This window comes from Parasteatoda tepidariorum, chromosome 5 (assembly GCF_043381705.1).
Source record: "Parasteatoda tepidariorum isolate YZ-2023 chromosome 5, CAS_Ptep_4.0, whole genome shotgun sequence".
In the NCBI taxonomy this organism is placed as follows: domain Eukaryota; kingdom Metazoa; phylum Arthropoda; class Arachnida; order Araneae; family Theridiidae; genus Parasteatoda; species Parasteatoda tepidariorum.
In genome coordinates, this window is record NC_092208.1 from 91954805 (window position 1) to 91975150 (window position 20346).

Consider the following 20346-nt stretch of genomic DNA (forward strand, 5'->3'; position numbering starts at 1 on the left):
ATATGCATATATATATATATATATATATATATATATATGTTGTGGAAAGTGATTACTCAAATTCAAAATTCATGCATCGTATTAAAAATTGGGATCTTTAAAATAATGCAGAATTTCTTAGCAATAACCGTTCAAAAAGCGATCGAGGAATGAAATAGACTTAGAATCTATGCAAATTGAACGCATTAAAAAGTGATGAATTAAATTTGCAATCGAAAACTCTTTATTTTTTAATGTTTTAATTATTTATGTAATTTTTTTAAATTTTATTATTTTTTTTAACATTTCCTAAGAAAAGAAATTCAGTGTCTTCAGAAGATTTCGCAGGCTGCAGGTTTTCAACCCAATTATGCTAAAAAACATTGCTAGGAGTACAGAAAAGTCTCCTAATAGTCTCCTTTTTCTGAAGTTGCTTTTTTAGTCTTTTCAGGCAAAAAAAAGTTGCCATAGTCGCCTCATGCTGAAAATAGTTGCATTTTAGTCGCCTGTGGCAACCCTGGACATTGGACTTGAAACTCACTTGAATACGAATCGCTATATTGGATTTTTAAAACGCGTGATTACGAATCGCGATGCACGATTTTCAAATCACGTGAATACGATTCACAATGAGTCACTTTAAAATCAGATAAATACGAAAATCGATGTTTGATAATAAAATCGCGTGAATATGAATCACGATATCCGGCAGTTTCAAGTATTAAAAATGATAAAAATCCGACAAACCAAAAAAATGAATAAATAAATAAAATAGTCACGCAAACGAAAAATTGATAACGTCTAACGGCGATTTAGCAAAGGTTTCTAAATTTAAATTTTTTAATTAGTAGTCGGATTATAAGTTTTGATTCACGGAAATCCGCGAAAAAAATGACATGCCCTGCTCCTAGACATGGATGAAGGCACTCACAGGTTAAAAATGAAAATGTCACCGATATTTAACAGCGCATTGACTAATGTTATTAACCACACCAAAGCTCTAAACTCGTTCCCGTTACAGTGACAGAATGCTCTCTCTTATATTCAGAAAGAAATAAGATGGTTATCCAGAGGATTATTTGAATTAAGAGAGTCAGATTTCTCTCATAAAAGGCATGGGTCGCAAAGCTGACATGACTCAATAAACTTCGTGAAATTGTTTTGAAGTTGGCAGACAAAGTAGATGAAAAGCTAAACTGGAGCTAAACTTGCATCAGACCTCGCCAAGTATCAGACAATAAAGGAGCTTTCAGGTGAGATGCACGATATTAACCACGCATTAATGATACACACTCATTCTCAACCACAAAAAACCTACGAACTGGTAAGGAATGGACCCACGATCCATTAGTCAATATATCAGGCAAATCTAGCATGTCTGTGCAAGAAGATCCATTGCTGGAGATCGCAAATGACGATGGTCTTAAAAGTACGTTCGAGACAGTCACTCTGCCATGTGTTCTGAATGATTAAAAATGGCGGAATATCCTGAGGTGACCACTACAGCACAACCCATCTGTGTGGAGTGGAGTTTTCCTGAAGTCACAGCAACCCAATAAAAATAACGGAATAAAGTGGACACTTCGACTGTCTCCTACATGGAAATCTTATTTCAACGAAATAAACTCATGGATTGAGTGTCAATGTATTTTATTTTGAAATCGTGTTTAATGACAGTTCAATTAAAATGATTAAATCAAAGTAATCTAAAATATAATCAACACCCCCCCGAAGGCGAGCCCCTGTGAAAGTAATCAAACGTTGACCGGCGATGAAAAGGTTGGGGGCACTGATGTAGAATACATCAAAAATTGTCTTTCCAACTTACATGCAAAGTATAGTTAATACGAGAGCTGTTTTTTTTTAAGGGCCGTTTTGTTGGGTACACTCTGCGTCGCAACGAGTGTTTGCGTTGTGTCCTAGCATTCCTTGAGAACAACTGAACTCGGTGACAGCTGTGTCGGTAACCTGTACAGTCAGTTCTGTGTCTTTAAAATGTTCAAGTTTTATAGATCCGTATGAGGTACGGTCGGTGATGCGTTTTTAGTCGACAGAAAACCTGTGTGCTGCTGCATACATTCACTGGCAGATTTGTGAAGTTTACAAAGCTTTCTACTGCCATTCTGCCCGAAAATTTTGCTACTCCATGACAATGATTCTATACACAGCTCAGTCCTGAGCCTTATTGGGATTTTTTGGCTGGACCACCCCTCAAACACAACCCAGACCTTGCGCTAAGTGATTTTCATCATTTCCCATGTTTCAAACATCATTTAGGCTGCAATCAGTACATCGATGACGTGAAAACGGTCTCTTGGTTAGCAGAGCAGGCGGTAAGTTACTGTGAAGAGGGTATTCTAAATCTAGTTGTGAGGTATGATAAGTGTTTAAGCAAACTTGGCAACTATTTTGAAAAAAAAAAAAAGAAAAAAAAAATAGAGAAACGTATGTAGAATCAAAAAATAAATTTGCTTCATGAAAATTTTCATTTCTTTGGTTTTTATTTTTAAACGGTCGTTAAATAAAAATAAATAAATAAAGCCCTCGTAAAATCAGACTCGAACAGCATTTTTTTTCTTTTTAAATTTTATTTATTTAAGATTTCTGTTATATGTGCATTAAAAATCGAAGCCCAATTCTATGTCCAGGGATTTTTGATACAGATTTGTACATCTGTAAACCGAAGAACATTTCGCACAGTGACGATATTCATCCGTGATGTAATTTAAATTAGCTAAATTTTAAGAGTATAAGAAAAAAGACTAGAACAATCTCATATGTCCTCCCTCTCAGAAAAATTAATAGATGTTACACAAAACATTGTGAGATCTAATAATAGAAAACCAAAATGCTGCTTTAAGAAGCGTACTCCAAAAATATGATTTTCTCAAAGCAATCTCTAAAACCATGACTTAAATTGAAATTAAATTTGCGATGAAAGAGAATTTTTTGCATACAAGAACGCTGAGAAAAGCCTTACCTTCCGGCCTGTACTGTACAAGCATCGTCACCGTCTGTCCAGCGCCTTTCAATGCCGCGGCCGCCTGCTCGTGAGTGGCATGCCTCAGGTCCTCCCCATTCACCTAAAATAAATACATAGTTATGTAAATAACATAAATGCGTATTACGAGTTTAAAATAAATCCTATTTTCAAATTCAAAGATGCTAAAGTTAAACCAGAGATCGGAAGTAGCGAAACTGTTGTAGTCGCTACTTTTTTCCGTAGTTTGTAGTGTAGTGCGCGAATTTTTTTAAAAGAGGAAAAAAAAGTAGTTTGTAGCGATTCCTGGCAACTATTCTTTATTTTTTTTTTTCGTCGTAGAACAGCCGACCCAATTTTACGGGTTTACGACTACTAATGTTCAACTCCGCAGCCTTGTCATTTTGAGCCCAATCCAGAAGACAAGGGAACTCCTGGATCAAGTATTGGGAGAAATCTGCCTTCGTGGGGGACTTTTCGATGGAGCTAACCCACATTTGCGTTACATGGAGAGGAAGACCACGAGAACCTGCCACGGTTAGTCTGACGGCAAGGGGACTCTAACCCAGAATCCGTCTNTAAAATAGGAAAAAACAGTAGTTTGTAGCGATTCCTGGCAACTATTCTTTTTTTTTTTTTTTCGTCGTAGAACAGACGACTTTATTTTACGGGTATACGACTACTAATGCTCAACTCCGTAGCCTTGTGATTTTGAACCCAATCCAGAAGACGAGGGAACTCCTGGATCGAGTATTGGGAGAAATCTGCCTTCGTGGGGGACTTTTTGATGGAGCTAACCCACATTTGCGTTACATGGAGAGGAAGACCACGAGAACCTACCACGGTTAGTCTGACAGCAAGGGGACTCTAACCCAGAATCCGTCTACCACTGAGGATATTTCACGTTAGCACTGTGGTCGGTGCAAGCCGGATGCGGAATTCGAAGCCGGTTCGCCTCATTGGAAGGCGAACGCTCTATCCCCTGAGTCATCGCGGCTCAAGGCAACTACTTTTAATGTCAGTTGAATAAAGAGTTCAAACGCAAAATATTTTTCGAATTTGATGGGTGCAAATCCTTTGTGTTCCCGTAAACGCCCACCGCACGCAATGAGAATGCTTCTATGGCCGAGAGTGAATGAGATCTACGAATGATGCTCGGAAATATCGGCGCGTAATCGAATCGAATTTTAAATATCTGACTTTTTTAAAATTCGATATCACAGTAACTATGAAGTACGTTTTTGTGTCTGATATCATAACTTAAAATATCGTCTGCATTAATTAATTAGCATATTTGTGATCACCCTCTCAAACCATTAATCTTGGAATGTGAAGATCCGATCATTAGTTCAAAAGTTATTCTGGGTGGTCCGTATTTTGTTCTTCGCACTATACTTTATTTCTTGGAGGATATAAAAAAGCATTGATCACTTAAATCAGAAATATTTGATAATTTCTTACCATTTCCGAAATTAAATATTCACTATCGAGAAAAGCATTGAATTTGAAAGTTAAAAGAACAAATTCGTAAAAAGTGCTTCAGAATAAAAAACTATTTCATGTAAACATGAATTAATTCTTCTTAATAACTCCTGATATTTAACCATGCCAATTTTTTTTTAATTCAAAATTATTCTGAATATGGGTGAAAATTAAATTCTTCAGTTAAGTTTCTGTTCTAAAAGTAGTGATTATATTTCGAAAGTATTTTGTAGTAGGTACATTAAAAAAAAGTAGTTAACCGCATGTGTTATGTAGTTAACCGCAAAGAAAACGCAGTTTTTCCGCTCACTGAGTTAAACCTTTGAATTTGAACAAAATTTAAATTTAAACAAAACTTCGCTACTATTTAATGCGTAAACAAATAATGATTGTGTTTAAATAAAACAAAATAGGATTTTTTAAAATTAAAATTAGTTTTTTTCTATAGTTACGTCGATTTTTTTTAATTTCCTCAAAAGTTTAATGAATATCAATTATTGATTGTTTTAAAATGAATCTTCATCAAAATAATATAAGATACATTTTTTATACAAGTTGAACTATATAAATTTATATAAAAAATAAAAACAGTAAGATAAAATTACCACCCTGTTTTTATGCAACAAACAATTCAGTAAAAGCTTTATATGATCTTTAATTGAGTTAGAAATTACAAAGACAGAACTTTAAGGTATGTATTGGATAACATAAGAACGGTAACAACTTATAGCATTAAAATAATTCAGATAAATGACGTAATCATATGTATAATGATGCCAAGTAAGAAAAGAAAACTATTTTTTGTCCGAAAAGTGTCAAACATCTCAAGGAATATGCATCAGACTTAAAAAAAAAAAAGAAGTAATGAAGTAAAACCAATATAATGTTTAAAAAAAAAAAAAATGCGCGACTTCAAAATCAACCAAGATCCCGTAACTGGGTCAGCTGGAAATGCGTGAACCTTCATTTGAATTTTACGATTACAGCGTCATCCATGAACCGATGTATTAAAGAGGTGTACTTTTTTTTTCTTCTAAAGAATCCTAATCTGCAATAAAAACCCTGGCCAGAATTTTGAAGTTGCCTTCCTAGAGATCGAGTTAGGTATCATTTAATTGAATGATTATTTCGAAAGTATTCCATATTGTCAGGTTGAAAGTACCTAATGCATTTAATATTCATCCATGTATTATTAGACCATTCCCAAGTTTTTCAAACATTCGCATGTATAGATGCTTGCAAACAATTTAAATTTCATTACTTTTTAAAAAGAAGTTATTTTCACTTCAGTTATTCAAAGCATTTTTAAAAACATGACACATCATCTTAATTATTGATTCGTTTAAATGATTTAAATCAAAGATTTTCTTTAACCAACCTATTAAAATCAATTCATCTTGATCATTCGCTCTCAACAATTCTACTGTGCTAAACGATATAGGAATTAACATCGCGATACATCATTATAAAACATTTTACGATATATAACGTAATTTTTCAAATGTCACTAAATTATTCTTTTTACTCAAACGATTAATGTTCTCAATCAATCGTCTCAAATACTAATCAAGTCGTCTAATTTGTATTGTCAAAACACTGCAGCGTTTAAGGCAATTTAAACATCACAATATATTCTCATAAAATAGTGATATTTCTTTTTTCCAAGTTTACTATTGGAAGAAAAAAAAACAACTTTTTTTTTCTAAATAGTCTCAAATAATTTAAATCAGCAGAACTTAGTATAATTATCGCGATATATTTGACCTTCTGATATTAATCCTTACCGTACACGACAATAACCTTTTTAATTATCGCTATCAGGATATTAAAAAAATATTAATATATAATAATATCATAATAATATATATCATATATATGGATGGTGTGTGTCACAATTTTCCATTGTTGTCGGTACATTTTTATTGGCCAGAAAATCGCATGATAGGATCTAGTTTTCCCACATTCATTTTCATATTGGTTTCGTAGTTATCAGCATCAAATTGATAGAAGAAGTCATAAAGGTTTTGTTTTCCTATCAATATTTTTGTTTCCCTAATTTAAAGGTATTTATCTGTACTGTTATTATTACGTTACTGAGTTTTTTTTTATTTTTTAGTTTGTTTGTTCTAAATTAAGAGTTCAAGAGGATTGTTTTTATTATTATTGTTAGAATAACATAATTCTTTTAAGATAAAGTTATTTAAATAGGTGTCTATTAACCGTTTAACAATCATTATTCTTCGGTACAAATTACGTTAATATACTATGACGGTTAAAGAGATTCATTAAATGAACTTCACTTTCAGCTTCGTGCAGGGATGAATGCAATAATTGTATTTAAAATATACATCCGTTCGTTTGGTAAGCAAAAATATTAAATTACAGTTATGAACTTGCTATAACAATATACTTTTTAATTTTAAAGGTTATTTAAAAAAAATGATTTATGTTCACTAATATATTTAATAGTATTATAATTGAGGGAAATATTTGGACACGGGAAGTAACCGGACAAGTGCAATTTTTAGTTGAATAATTTCAACTGTTACATACCAAGAAACAGCAAGCAGTCATCGGGGTTGGTGAGCGTCAGCAAACAGGGGGCTTAATCTCTCTCTCTCTCTTTATTTATATATACNTATGTACTTCGCCAACTCCAATAATTTCTTCACAATTATCGTTTCTTGGCAGAACATAATACATGCACACACATATGCACTAAAAGAAATTCTGTTTGCTTGTGCCTCCACTTCCCACGTCCAAATAGTATTATAAATATTTAGATCTACTGGTAAACAGAAGTAATTTTTCTAAGTAATCATTTTTTAAAATAGCATTTATATTGTAATAACAATATATAAAAATCACAATATACTGTTAAAACAAATTTGATGAGTTCACTACCGTCATTTTATATTCTCGCTTACCAAATTGGGGGATATATTAAATATTATTTTTGCTTGCATCTCATTGTGCATGAAGCTGATCATTAAGTTTAAAATCATTTAACAGTTCTCTTTAATTTATTACAGTATATTAATGTTATTTGCATAAAAATAATAATTGTAAAACGGTTTATAAGATTTGACGACCTTTCACCTAACTTTATCTTAAAATGTAGAGCAGAATTACATTATAATAATAATAAAAAAACAACAACAATTCTTAGTTTTAAACTCGAAAATTGAATACCTAACACTCTTTTACAATTTTTTTAAAAACAAGTTCAAACCGATCTAAAGGACAAGGCAGTCATTAAAAACATTTCTATAAGTTGAGAAATAAGACGCCACTTTCTCTGGCGATGTGGAAAACAAAGAATTTTTAACACTCGAATGAAATGCACCGCTGGTGAGTTCTTCCCATTTTAAAGTGCATTCCTTGAAGATTCATTTCGAGTTGGCGACACATTCATCATCATTAAGCGTCGCCAAGAGGCTCATCAGCACTCATCACCTGTGCACCTTAAAATTATCCTTTTAAAGAACCTAATGTTGCAGCAGGACATGAAAAGGAATTCATTCATTATGAGATAGGCATTTAATTAAAAGTTGAACAACAAAGGGTTGAAATGAGGTTTGCTTATTGGCGAAATTGAAGAATACATCTGAACCGACATCAAAATTCGTTGGCGGTAAATGATGGTTTAAAAATAGTTTACCAATATTCGAACTAAAACAGTACTTGAAATAGTGTTCAGTAAACCTCGTTTAACAATTCTACGTGAACCCAATAATTATTGTTTAATGCTCCTTTTTATGTTTGTATCCATCCTTTCCATTCCTCCTTTTTCTCTCTCATTTGTTCTAATGTCAGAAGAAGTTTTTTTTTAAAAAAAAAAAAAGATTTCTTATGTATATATATTTTCTTAACCTCGAGATTAGAGCAGTATAACTGCTTCCGGCTCGTGTGATATTGATCCTAAGATTCATCCAATATTTTAAGAGATCCAGAATTCTTTGGAATAATGTGTCACAATTTTGATTGAAATTGCGTCTAATATTTTTTTTAAATAAATTTATAGGGTTGATTAAAAAAACAATGTGTATTTTCTTTCAGATTTTTTTTTTCAAACGTCGAATTCTTAATTGATATAATTCAAAAAGTAATTAGAATATAGACGCAGATTTCTTTCTTTTTTTTGAATAAATGAAGGAAAAAGAGTAGGAAATCGTTACATAAATAAGGAGTGTTAGCAAAATCTAATCGAGAACGAACCAATGAAGTACGAAATCTTTTAACAACCCCTGCTTTTAGTATCAAAATAAGACATTTTCTTTGGTTCTTAACACGTTAAGCACGGGTGTAGAGCAATTTTTTTAGCAGCTAATAGCCGCATTAACGGTAGATTTCAAACACCTGAGAGCAGCGTGGCACATAAGAATAGGGCCGCCCTCATGAATGTATGAGCTGAGGCATTTATTGAGTCCAAAACACATCCTTTAAAGAATGTTTTAAAACTTACAGAAATGATTTGGTCTCCTCTCCTGACATCACCACTGAGGTCAGCTGGTCCTCCAGCTAAGATAAAAGAAATGAAGATCCCCTCTCCATCTTCTCCTCCCACAATATTGAACCCGAGACCTGTCGATCCTTTAGACAACACTACCTTACGTGGTTCTCTGCAAAGACACAAAATCATAAGATCTCACAGGACCCTTTGACACAAAATTTTTGTTAAACATATTTTTTTATTATTATTTTGTATTAATTTAGATCAAAATAATCAAACAATACTATATTACTACATATAGATAATAATTTATGGTTATATAGCACCGGTGTTTTTTTTTTTTTTTTCTGTTCAAACAATATTTTTTTCTTCAAATTTGTACTTAATTTCAGCTATTTAGTTCTAAGAGAAACAGTCATCCATCATTGAAATTATTTTAATTCACAAAATCAATGATTGATAAATTTTTTGTTAGAAATGGGAAGAGAAAAAATTCAATTTATATTTTAGTAACTATTAGACTGTTTTTTATAACTAAAAAATGCCAGAATATATTTTTATTAGTAATTAGAGATCTCGAAAAAAATATATATACATAAAAGGGACGTCCCACCAGCGTCAAAGGGGTCATCCTATGTTATATTTCAAGATTTTAGCTTATACAAAATTTTCCATTCTTTGACTTTTGTACCTTTGTTGATAAAAAAAATAAATCTATTTGAAGTGGAATGTTATGTAGGGGGCCTTTGGAGTTCTTTCATTTGTTTATTTTTGCTTATAGGTTTGGCAAGTTTTTGTCAATTGAGAGTTTTATCTGTTTCATGTCAAAAAATCCTTTTCGCAATTGTCAAGACTCGATTCATTTATATAAATATGAAGTACTTAAATATAAAAGTACATATAAAATTACAAGTGCTTAAATCTATGTTCTTTGAGCTTGTTGCCATTAAATCCTTTTTTGATTTTACAATTACTGTCAAAAATCCAAAATTTTTGGGTAAAAAAAATATACAAAAATGCAATTTATACAATCTGTTAATTTTTTTATTTATTGAATTTGGATCACTGACTGTCTTCATAATTAAATTATAACTATTAAAAAGTTCACGCATGAAAGTTTATTTAATACATAAACATATTATTAAGTTGATTACATAAATTAAGTCTACATACTAAATAAACTATACATGTATTAGGAAATTTATTTTGATAATTGTACTCAATATGGATGACAACTAAATCAAGCATTTGAATTCATTGATTGAAAAAAATTAATAATCGATTTCAACAAATATTCACATTTTTTTCTAAATTTTAATCAGGGAATATATTATAAGCATGATTTATAGATAATGTTTATGTATGTAAATAAAAACATCAACAGTAAATAATGATAATCAAAAAGTATTTTTTAAATACCATTTTCGTTTTATTTAAGCCTAAATTTTGGTATACAATCAATATTTAGAGTGATAACACTCAACTCATATTTATTATAGAAATATAAACTGAATGATCGTTATAAAATATAATAACGATCTCAAAGTATAAATAGTACCATGTTTTTTGAAAAAGCTATTAATAGTTTCAATTTTTATACATGATATATACTATAAATTCTAATTATAGTATGTAATAATCATAAAGCAAGTATTGTGTTTGATTTAAATATTTATGTAGCTTGATTTCGAATAAAAATTTTTTGTAAGTGCTAACCGAAAACATGGAAGAAATAGAAACCTTTTAAAATCTAAAAATCTTTTATGTTAAGTAGGAAAATTCAATTAACGAATAGAAATCTTGCTAGATAAAAAAAAAAATCACATTTTAACACTATATTTTGTAAAAATAAGAGTTAAGAGTCTTTTTTCTTAGGCACTTTGCAGTAAAAGTTCAACGTAAAGTACAATTATAATTGATTTATTTTAATATAAAATCTACCTTTTTCAGTGATGTACGAAATCAATAAAATAGTAAGAAATGAATTAATAAACAAATTCATACTCAAGTGGAGCTCTTATAGAACTTCCGGAATTTTAACAAAGGGAAAAATAATTATTTGCCCGGATGTCAAACAAAAACATTAAATATCCTTAGGAAAAACAAAAATGGGATNAAAATAAGAGTTAAGAGTCTTTTTTCTTAGGCACTTTGCAGTAAAAGTTCAACGTAAAGTACAATTATAATTGATTTATTTTAATATAAAATCTACCTTTTTCAGTGATGTACGAAATCAATAAAATAGTAAGAAATGAATTAATAAACAAATTCATACTCAAGTGGAGCTTTTATAGAACTTCTTTTACTTATCTGGAATTTTAACAAAGGGAAAAATAATTATTGGCCCGGATGCCAAACAAAAACATTAAAAATCTATATCCTTAGGAAAAAGAAGAAAAAATATAAAGACAAAAATGGGATTTTTACGAACCTTAAAGTTTATAGGGATAAAAAAAAAGCAATTTACAATAAGTAAGAATTTTTTGCGATAAGTAGGTGTCAGCCAAAAGGTCTTAAAAACAGTTTAGAATTAAGAACTATTAAGAAGCGTTTTTAGAAGCTCGACAAGAAAAATAAAAAAAAGTTACAAGTACCTCTTACCCTTGAGACAAAGCTATTTTAAACTGTGTATATCATCTTGCCGCAAAGAATTATCTAGGCTTTAGAACGGACAAATAACTTAAACGTTTTAAAAGTTATTTATTTAAAAAAAAAACTGTAATTTTACGAGATTCTTCCACATAATAAAAATAAGCCAAGCCCGTCAAGTACCAATTCTCTTAAATAATACAATCTATCGTCTTACACAAAGATTTAAATTCTTTCATTATATATATTTCACACAAAAACAACAGGCATGCAGAACTTATGCATCGAAGTTGTCAGGTACACAAAAGAAAAATATGCAGGTTACAATAAAATACATAAATCTAAAAGAACATTCTAACTTATGTGGCGAAACTTAGCTCAAGTTTAAGTTTAACACACCAATTTGTTCATAGTTGATCAGCTGGAGCTGATATCATAGGTCACATGTGTGGGTATCCGTTATCAACTTTTTCTTCTTGAAATGCAAATATCCAATTATCAATATTTTACAGTTTTTGAAAAATTTTATGAGACTAGATAGATAATGCAGCAGAGTTATTTCTTAAATATCAATAAAATTAGACTACAAACGCTTTTCATTTTCATAAATCTGTGGTCGACGTTTTGCGCCATTTTCAGACTTAGGCGAGCTAGAGGGCGCTGTAATAAGATAAACTGAACTTGATTAACTTAACTCTAACGAATAACTGTTACAAATTCAGAACAATTGAGTACTTGCAACTCACAAACAGGAAGTAATGGTGCCTAACCATGCGATTTAAATCAATTTCAATTGAATACTTGCAAGCGACGTCACACATATGTGTCGTATGTGATTGGCTTCTGAACCGACACAATTAAACTCCGATGACGTTCATTGGGGGTATCCAATTACGAAAATAGAAAGCGTCATTTACATGTGCCGGCAGACTTCGAAAAACAGCCTTGAATTTTAAGTACACGTACGCACAAACACTGAAAAGAGTGCTAAATAGATTTCTATAAAAGTTTTGTTAAATCCAACACAATAGGCAGTAGACATTTAAAAATCAACTAAGTTAGATTTTAAACTGCATTAAAAATTCAACTTACATTTATTTAAATTCAGATGGAGGAGAATTATTTTGATTAATATTACAACCATTAGCATAATGACCCAGAGGACTTAAAGACCACGCACCATCCTTCACCCTTTGAAATTGGATGCAAAGGAGTCTATAAATCTCAGGGTTCGATATTTACGGAAAGCTATTCCCGAAACAGGAAAGGTAATGATTTATAAAGATAAGTTTCAATCTTTCGAAGAGGGGTAAATAAATTCTAGAATATATATATATTTTTCTCCGTTTCCAAGAAAGGTAGCAGATGGTTCGATGCAGTTTTCCAATCTCAAAGTTCCGTCAATCCATCACACACACCCCACTTAAGTTTGAAGAAAATATTGAATTGGAATTGAATTCTTAACAAAAATAAATCCAACTTGTTTGGAAGAAAATAACAGGAAGCAGTTGGCGAATAAAAATACCGCCATGTCAAGTTTTACAAACACATATTTTTAAGTGCCACAGGCGTGAAATATTTGATTTATTAGTTTATATAAACCTGATGTCTCCAAACTTTTATGAACAGTCAGGAATTTCTGCACTTCGTTTCGATCGAAATGAACTGTTCAAGAAATTTTAAAATTATTTTCTTGGTCTCCTCTTTATTTTACGAATAGTTGATCAAGTGTACATTTCATATTTGTAATTTCAGTTTTATTTATTTATCAAAACAACAGGGCAACGCATTTTCATAAGTTTTTTTTTTTTCTTCCCACACTGTTTTAGAGGTGCCCACTGTTTGCTTAGGTAAAGTTTAGTGAATCTAAAATTAAACACTTCACAATTTACTGTTTGTCCTATTTTTCATTTATTCCTATTTCTTATTTCTCTTATTGATAAATTATTATCTCCCCATCGAAAAAAAGAAAAACCAACAGCAAAAACAAAAGCCATTATGCAAAAAAAGAATATCATAGAAAATGCCTTCTAATGAAAAAAGAAATCTGGTAAATTTCTTTAATAATAAAAGGCTAAAAAAGAAATGATAGTCAGGAACGACAAATTCGAATTTAAATTTCCGATGAACTGATCTCTCAAATGAATTGCTTCCAGCGGATCAACCACCCGCTTAAAATATAAACAGCCAGGGTTTTTGTTTCAAATTTAAGTTTTAGACAGAATCCTAGTTTTATTTAAGTTATGTACCCATAATAATTTCATAGATTAGATATTCTCATTAAAAAAAAATTTTAATCTCCCCCCCTCACCACCCATATTACACAAAACATGGAATAACACCAACACGTTTCTAAAATCAAAGCAATTTTTTACGGAAGTTTCCAATCGTACAAAAAATAAATAGATAAATAAAATAAAAGCGGGAATTTCCCACGACAGTATAGTTGTTATCGTGACACACAGACAGCGGGGGAGGGGAGAAGTAAATGAAAACTAATAATTACCCGGAAATTGTTTCACCAAAATAGTTTCCTCAATTATATGATAGGTGAAATCATTTCCAATTTTTCTTTTGTAACAAAGTGTCCACAGGATGCTGGGGAGGGGGGGGGGGAACCTCTCTCGATCTTTTGAGTGAACGTTGAACACAAAAAAGAAAAAATTCATAATAGATGAAAATAAAACTTTAAGAGCAGGCATTAATAATTTTTGTATGGATTTAAGCAGGGTTGTAGCAATAGAGGTAGATAACAAATAAAAATTATGCTGGGTGTTGAAATAGCCAATTAAAATGAATTAAAAAATATTATTAAAAATAAATCGCAAGATATTTGTACCTATATTTTTACGTAAAAAAAACTTCTATTGTGTGTCTATACTTCAATTCAAATTTAATGGGGGGAAAAAACAAAAAAACAGGAATGACTTGAAAAAAGTGGGAAAATAATATTAATTTAAAAGCTACAGTTTTGCTTCTTTTTCAAGTTTAAAATAAAACAAAAAACTTAACTTTAACTGTCCTAATAAGTAAACATCTTTACATAAAATCACTTACATATGAAAAAGAAAAAAGAAAAAAAAGAAAGATGAAAAACAATATCTCGAACACTAGCTCTATATGTAGTCATGGGGCCTGTTCTGTTTTTCATTCATGTTGTACTTCTTGCTCTTTAATAAACGAACAAAGATCTATATTTTCTCGTTTAGGTAATATTAAATTGTGTTTAGAGGGCACCATTAATGTCCGGTAAAATGTGAACTTATGACCTATTATTTCGGATATTAGTGTATTTTTTCTTGTTTTTTTAGTTCGATATTTTCTCTCTTCATCCTTTTTTCGAATTTGTTATATCGAGAAACTACGATTGCTTGGAATCCCGCTCCATTTTATCGTAACTTAATGCACTTTTTACTTAACTGATTCGTAAACAAATTCGACAAAAGAGGGAAGAATAAAAAAATAACACTATTCACAAGGAGCTGAATTGAATTTATGATTTTAATGAATTTGAGTTCAAATATTTAATTACGGGAAGAAATTATATTTATCGAAGTAACGGAAGAGATATCGGTATTATCAGATTGATTTTTAAGCGTCGTTTAAAACTAGCTAACTAAAAAGTAAAAAAAAAAACAACGAAAAAAAAAAAACAATATTACTTTGCTTGGACAAACTAACGGTATTGGAAGTTTGGTGCCATTTCATTAGTTAAGAAAATTGGAACGAAATCGGTTGAATAGAGGAGAGATGAAAATATAAAAATACGATTATTTCCTAATTTTACGACGTAAAAACTCGTCATTTTGTTCATTAAAATGACTCACAGGGTAAAAATTTAAATACCATAATAAAAATACTACTAAAATATTCATTTGAAATTACTTTTTATTAAAGGAGTTTTACAATAGAAATTTTCTTTAGATTCTCTGAAATATTTCCAGAGACAAAGCGAGATATAGAGAAAAAAAATTTACATAAAGGGTTAAAATTTCCGACCGCTTTTCTGTCCAAACTTTTAGGGACTATGTTTTCCAGATTTCGACTACCCTTTCTATTTCAATTATCACGAACCTAAACATCTAAAAAAAAATATATATATATATGTAACATAAAAAGCTTTTATTAATCTTTTTATGTTAGTTTCTTTGCTATGAAACAACTCCTACTTTATTCCTAATTAATTATTCTATTCCAAATTCTTTCTCACACTTTTAAAAGCCACATCCTGTTCTNAAAGAAAAAAAAAAAAAAAAAAGAAAGAAAAAAACAATATTACTTTGCTTGGTATTGGAAGTTTGGTGCTATTTTATTTGCTAAGAAAATTGGAACGAAATCGGTCGAATAGAGGAGAGATGAAAATATAAAAATACAATTATTTCCTAATTTTACGACGTAAAAACTCGTCATTTTGTTCATTAAAATGACTCACAGGGTAAAAATTTAAATAACACAATAAAATAAAATCATTATTGAAAAAGAAAAGAATCAAAAATAATAAAAATACTACTAAAATATTCATTTGAAATTACTTTTTATTAAAGGAGTTTTACAATAGAAATTTTCTTCTCTGAAATATTTCCAGAGACAAAGCAATATATATAGAAAAAAAATTAACATAAAGGGTTAAAATTTCCGACCGCTTTTCTGTCCAAACTTATAGGGACAATGTTTTCCAGATTTCGACTACCCTTTCTATTTCAATTATCACGAACTTAAACATGTAAAAAAATATATATATATTTTGTTTATTTAGAGAAATTAAGTATTTATGTCTAATTTCGTAACTTAAAATATCATCTGTATAAATATAAATAATCATATTTGAGTGCTTGAAACCATTAAGATGGCATCCAAGTTCGTGAAAATCCGATCAAACAACTATTCTGGTGCCTCGTACACAGTACATTTTCTAAAATAAAAACTAATGAGAGATGTATTTACGAATCAATCAAAAAGTTTATTAAAGTTGTTGTCTACGTAGGCAACAACTTTCGATAAATAACAATCACGGATCGATAGGTAAAACAAGAAAAACTTGAAATGAAAATGAAAGAGTAAAGCAATCAATAGTGTAAAAATCGAAAATAAAGGAAAACTTTCGGCTTATTTCCTTTGAATAAGGACTTGACAGTTGTCGCGAATGCAGAATTTCATCGATTTCTCGAAACACGATTCGTTATGGCAACAAGAGAAACCATAAAAAAAGTCATCCATAGGCAGAGTGACATTTAAAGACTAGATTCGGCATTTAGAACTGCCTATTTTTCCTTATCTCAAAAATATGAATGGGCAGATTTTGAAATTCAGTAGCGCTAAATCGCATTATAAAAAATGGAAACTTTTTGATGCGATTATTAACTAGAACTTTCTATTTAAAATTGAGAGACATGAGGTTTTCGCAACTTCAAGATCGATTAGAAAAAAATTAAGAATCAAAAATGTAAAACTAGCATCTTTTAAAAACTATTTTAAGGCCTTCGTATACAAAAAGAATTTTAAAGAAACCTACCGAATTATCTAAACAAGTCAACCGTCATTCTAGAACTCGATTCCAGGATATAAAACAGAGAGAAAAGTCACAGGCGATAAACACCTGAATTATCCGGACAAAGTATTCCAGGAAATTCTTATAGGTTCATTAGAGCACCAAAAAAGAGGAGAGAGTTTATTTCATTTGCGATCCGTACCGTTCGTTAACCGAAGTTGGAGGTATCCAAGACACCCTTAATACTATTATGATTCTTTGACATAAATCGGATAATTTGCGGAGACGCTTTCCTCGGCATTCCATTGGGGTAAGACGATCGCCAAGGAAACTATTCGGCATTCCGATCGTTAAAGGAGTTCTGATAAAATGGATTTTCGATGCCACAAACTTCAAAAGCGACAAAAGTTTCTTTGTAGAGGAATGGAATACCAATCGCATCGTGTTTTTCTTGTGACCAATTAACAGTAAAGGACATGTAAATCAAGTTGAATCAGTTCCCTATGTGCCTATATAAGTGAAAAATATTACATTTATCTTATTAATAATTTAATCTTTATAGTATGAAACACGGGTGTCTTTTTCTGGGATCTTTCAAACACGGCTCACTTCCAATCAATAATTTTTCAAATTTATACTTATCTGGATCTATAGTTATTCTAATAGCCTAACAGATTTTTTTAAAAATAACTATTAGACTGTTTTTTATCATTCATAAAATACCAAAATATATTTTTGCTTGTAATTATATTCGAAAGAAAAAGAATATACGAGTATATACACCGAAGAGCCATTACATTTATGACCATCCTGCTAATAACATGTAGGACCACCTTTAGCCCTCAAAACTGTTAGCACCCGCCGTGGCATTGATTCCACAAGGGGCGATAGGTAGTCTGAGGCATCTGGTACCAAGCGCTCACCAACTGGTCCTGCAATTCCCTCACATTGCGAGGGGGTAGCGTGGCAGCACGAAATTGGTTTTCCAAGTAGGACCACAAATGCTCTATTGGATTAAGGTCAGGTGAATTTGGGGGCCAAGACATGACTTGAATGTCACTGGAATGTTCCTCGAACAAATCCATGACGATTCGATCCTTATGACATGGTGCATTATCCTGTTGGTAAACACCATCCCCCGCAGGAAAAACTGTTGCCATGAATGGGTGAACCTGGTCTGCAACTATGTTCAAGTAGCAGACGTCAGGGATTGTTCTATAAGGATTATGGGTCCTAATGTACTTCATGAAAACAATGTTCCTGGGCATGAAACCATGAAAACCTGGGCGAGTCCATTGTTATAGATGGAGGGTGGTCATAATGTAATGGCTCTTCGGTGTATCGTTGAAGTTCAATAGTTCTCTCATTCTATCAGCAGATTTGTTGATTGTTTAATTGCATTTATTGAAAAATAAATAGGTGACATTATGTTAAAATACTTAATTGCAAATTAAAATCATTTGATTCTTTGTTTTGTAATATAGTCTTTAAAGTGATGATACATTCTATCAACTAATACGCTGATTGTTTCTTTATAGTAACCTGAATTTCTTTAGATAACGAAAAATAATTAAATCACTTTAGTTTAAGTGTTTAGAAACGTAGCTGCCATTCCAGAAAATATTTTTATTTTATTTTAAGGAGCGCTTAAGTAGGTCATGTGCAGTAGTTTGCAGATTACTTAGTTAATTTGAGAGGGAAAAAGAAAAAAAAAATTTGACACCCTAGTTAATCACCTACAAGTAAATAAACTGTACAACAAAATAAATTTATTATCGCATTCACTTATTAAGAAATATCAGTTAATTTAAACCCGCAAGCTTACATAATCAATTTTGGAAGAGCTTTTTTTTCCCAGTGTTCATTTTAGATAATTTAATTAGTTTTTAATTTATTAAAAAACGGTTAGCCATAAGAAAATGGCTAAACATTATTGACGTCAGTGATGCTTAATTGTTTTAATAAGTATACAATATAATATAGGCACCCCATATAAAAACTGTGACCCCCCCCCCAAAAAAAAAGTTGAAGGAACCCTAAAAAAATTTCGAGATAGCGAGTTTTCGTAATAACAAGTTCATAACTAAAAGTGTTTCGAAAAGTAGAAAAATATATTCTTAAATTTTACTCTAAAAGGAACATAACGGACAATAAACATAAGAACAACAACTAATAAATATGTATGTAATGATAGATGACTATAGGTCTAAATACAACAATCATAATTTTATTTTTAAAAGTGAGACAAAAATAATTATGTATAAAATAGAAAAAAATTGGTTTACAATACAATTGGTTTGCGATTTTTCCCGAAAAAAATTCCCTCCCTATTTCGAAAAAAAATCGGCATAACAAGGTTCGACATAGGAATTCAAATTAACATTCTGTAAATATATAATGGCAAGGGGAAAAATATATATTTTTTTGTCATATAACAAGGTTTTTGAGATATCGAGTGTATACTGTACTAACGAATAATCAAGCTGATTCAGTATGTTTGCATCAAATAGAGTTCCAGTAAAAATTTTAATTAAGATTAATAATAATTAAAAAAAGAATCTAAAATCTTCAAGTCGTATGTGTCATGGAGTACAATAGGGAAATTTTTAATGAAGATTACTAATACAAAATTAGTTTCCAGTCGCACATTAGGTGAGCAATGCAGTTTAATCTTTAGACATTTAAACCCTAATATTGCATATAAAGGAGATGTTCTTTTTTAAAAAAGAAAGGGGAAAAAATCTGGGGCAGTAGGTAATTCTTCCCATTTGCTCTAAATTCTAAAGATCGAAACCTTAATTTAGAAACTGCAAGCAAGAAGTCTCGGCGGAAATCCGAATAGTTTTTCTAGGTGAGAGAAGGAAAAAAAAACAACACCCAACTTGTTTTTCACTATCGGGGTCTGTCCAGACATTTTGTGAAAGGTCTGGTTTTGTAAAATTGTGAAAAAATTACTCCTACTTTGTGAATATAAAATAAACGTTAAGTCATATTCTTTCAACCAAAGTCCGCTTTTGTGAATTTGTGCAAATTAAAATATTTTGTGAAGGGTCCGTTAACGGACCCAAATTTCTTCTAAATAGACCCCTGACTATTTAGATGCAAAAAAGATGAAAATCCCTATAAACCCAGGAATCATTTTGAGTCTATCGATTTAAACTTTCACGTTGAGGGGTCTAATGAAAGACGTCAACGGTTCCATTTTACAAACAAAGAATGTTGCGAAGGATTCATTTTTAAAATATAAATTCGAAGATACAGTTTTGTTATGCATAAGGTCCGTTCACAGACTTTCTCCTTAACAGATTTCTCCACTTTTAGGTTGCATTTAAAAAAATTCTTAAAGACTACTCCGCATTCAAAAAGTAATTATTC

At 30.9% G+C, this 20346-nt stretch overlaps 1 protein-coding gene across 6 annotated transcripts in view; it reads right to left on the reverse strand.

Moving 5' to 3' along the window:
• Positions 1 to 20346, reverse strand: part of LOC107440719 (discs large 1) — a 242056-nt gene that overhangs the window by 37626 nt on the left and 184084 nt on the right. For all 6 annotated transcript variants that reach the window (XM_043044039.2, XM_043044038.2, XM_071180793.1 and 3 more), the window contains 2 exons: positions 8907 to 9063; positions 2960 to 3062 (listed from right to left, as the gene is read on the reverse strand). In XM_043044039.2, the coding sequence (XP_042899973.1) occupies positions 2960 to 3062; positions 8907 to 9063 (260 nt within the window). The remainder of the gene's footprint in view (positions 1 to 2959; positions 3063 to 8906; positions 9064 to 20346) is intronic.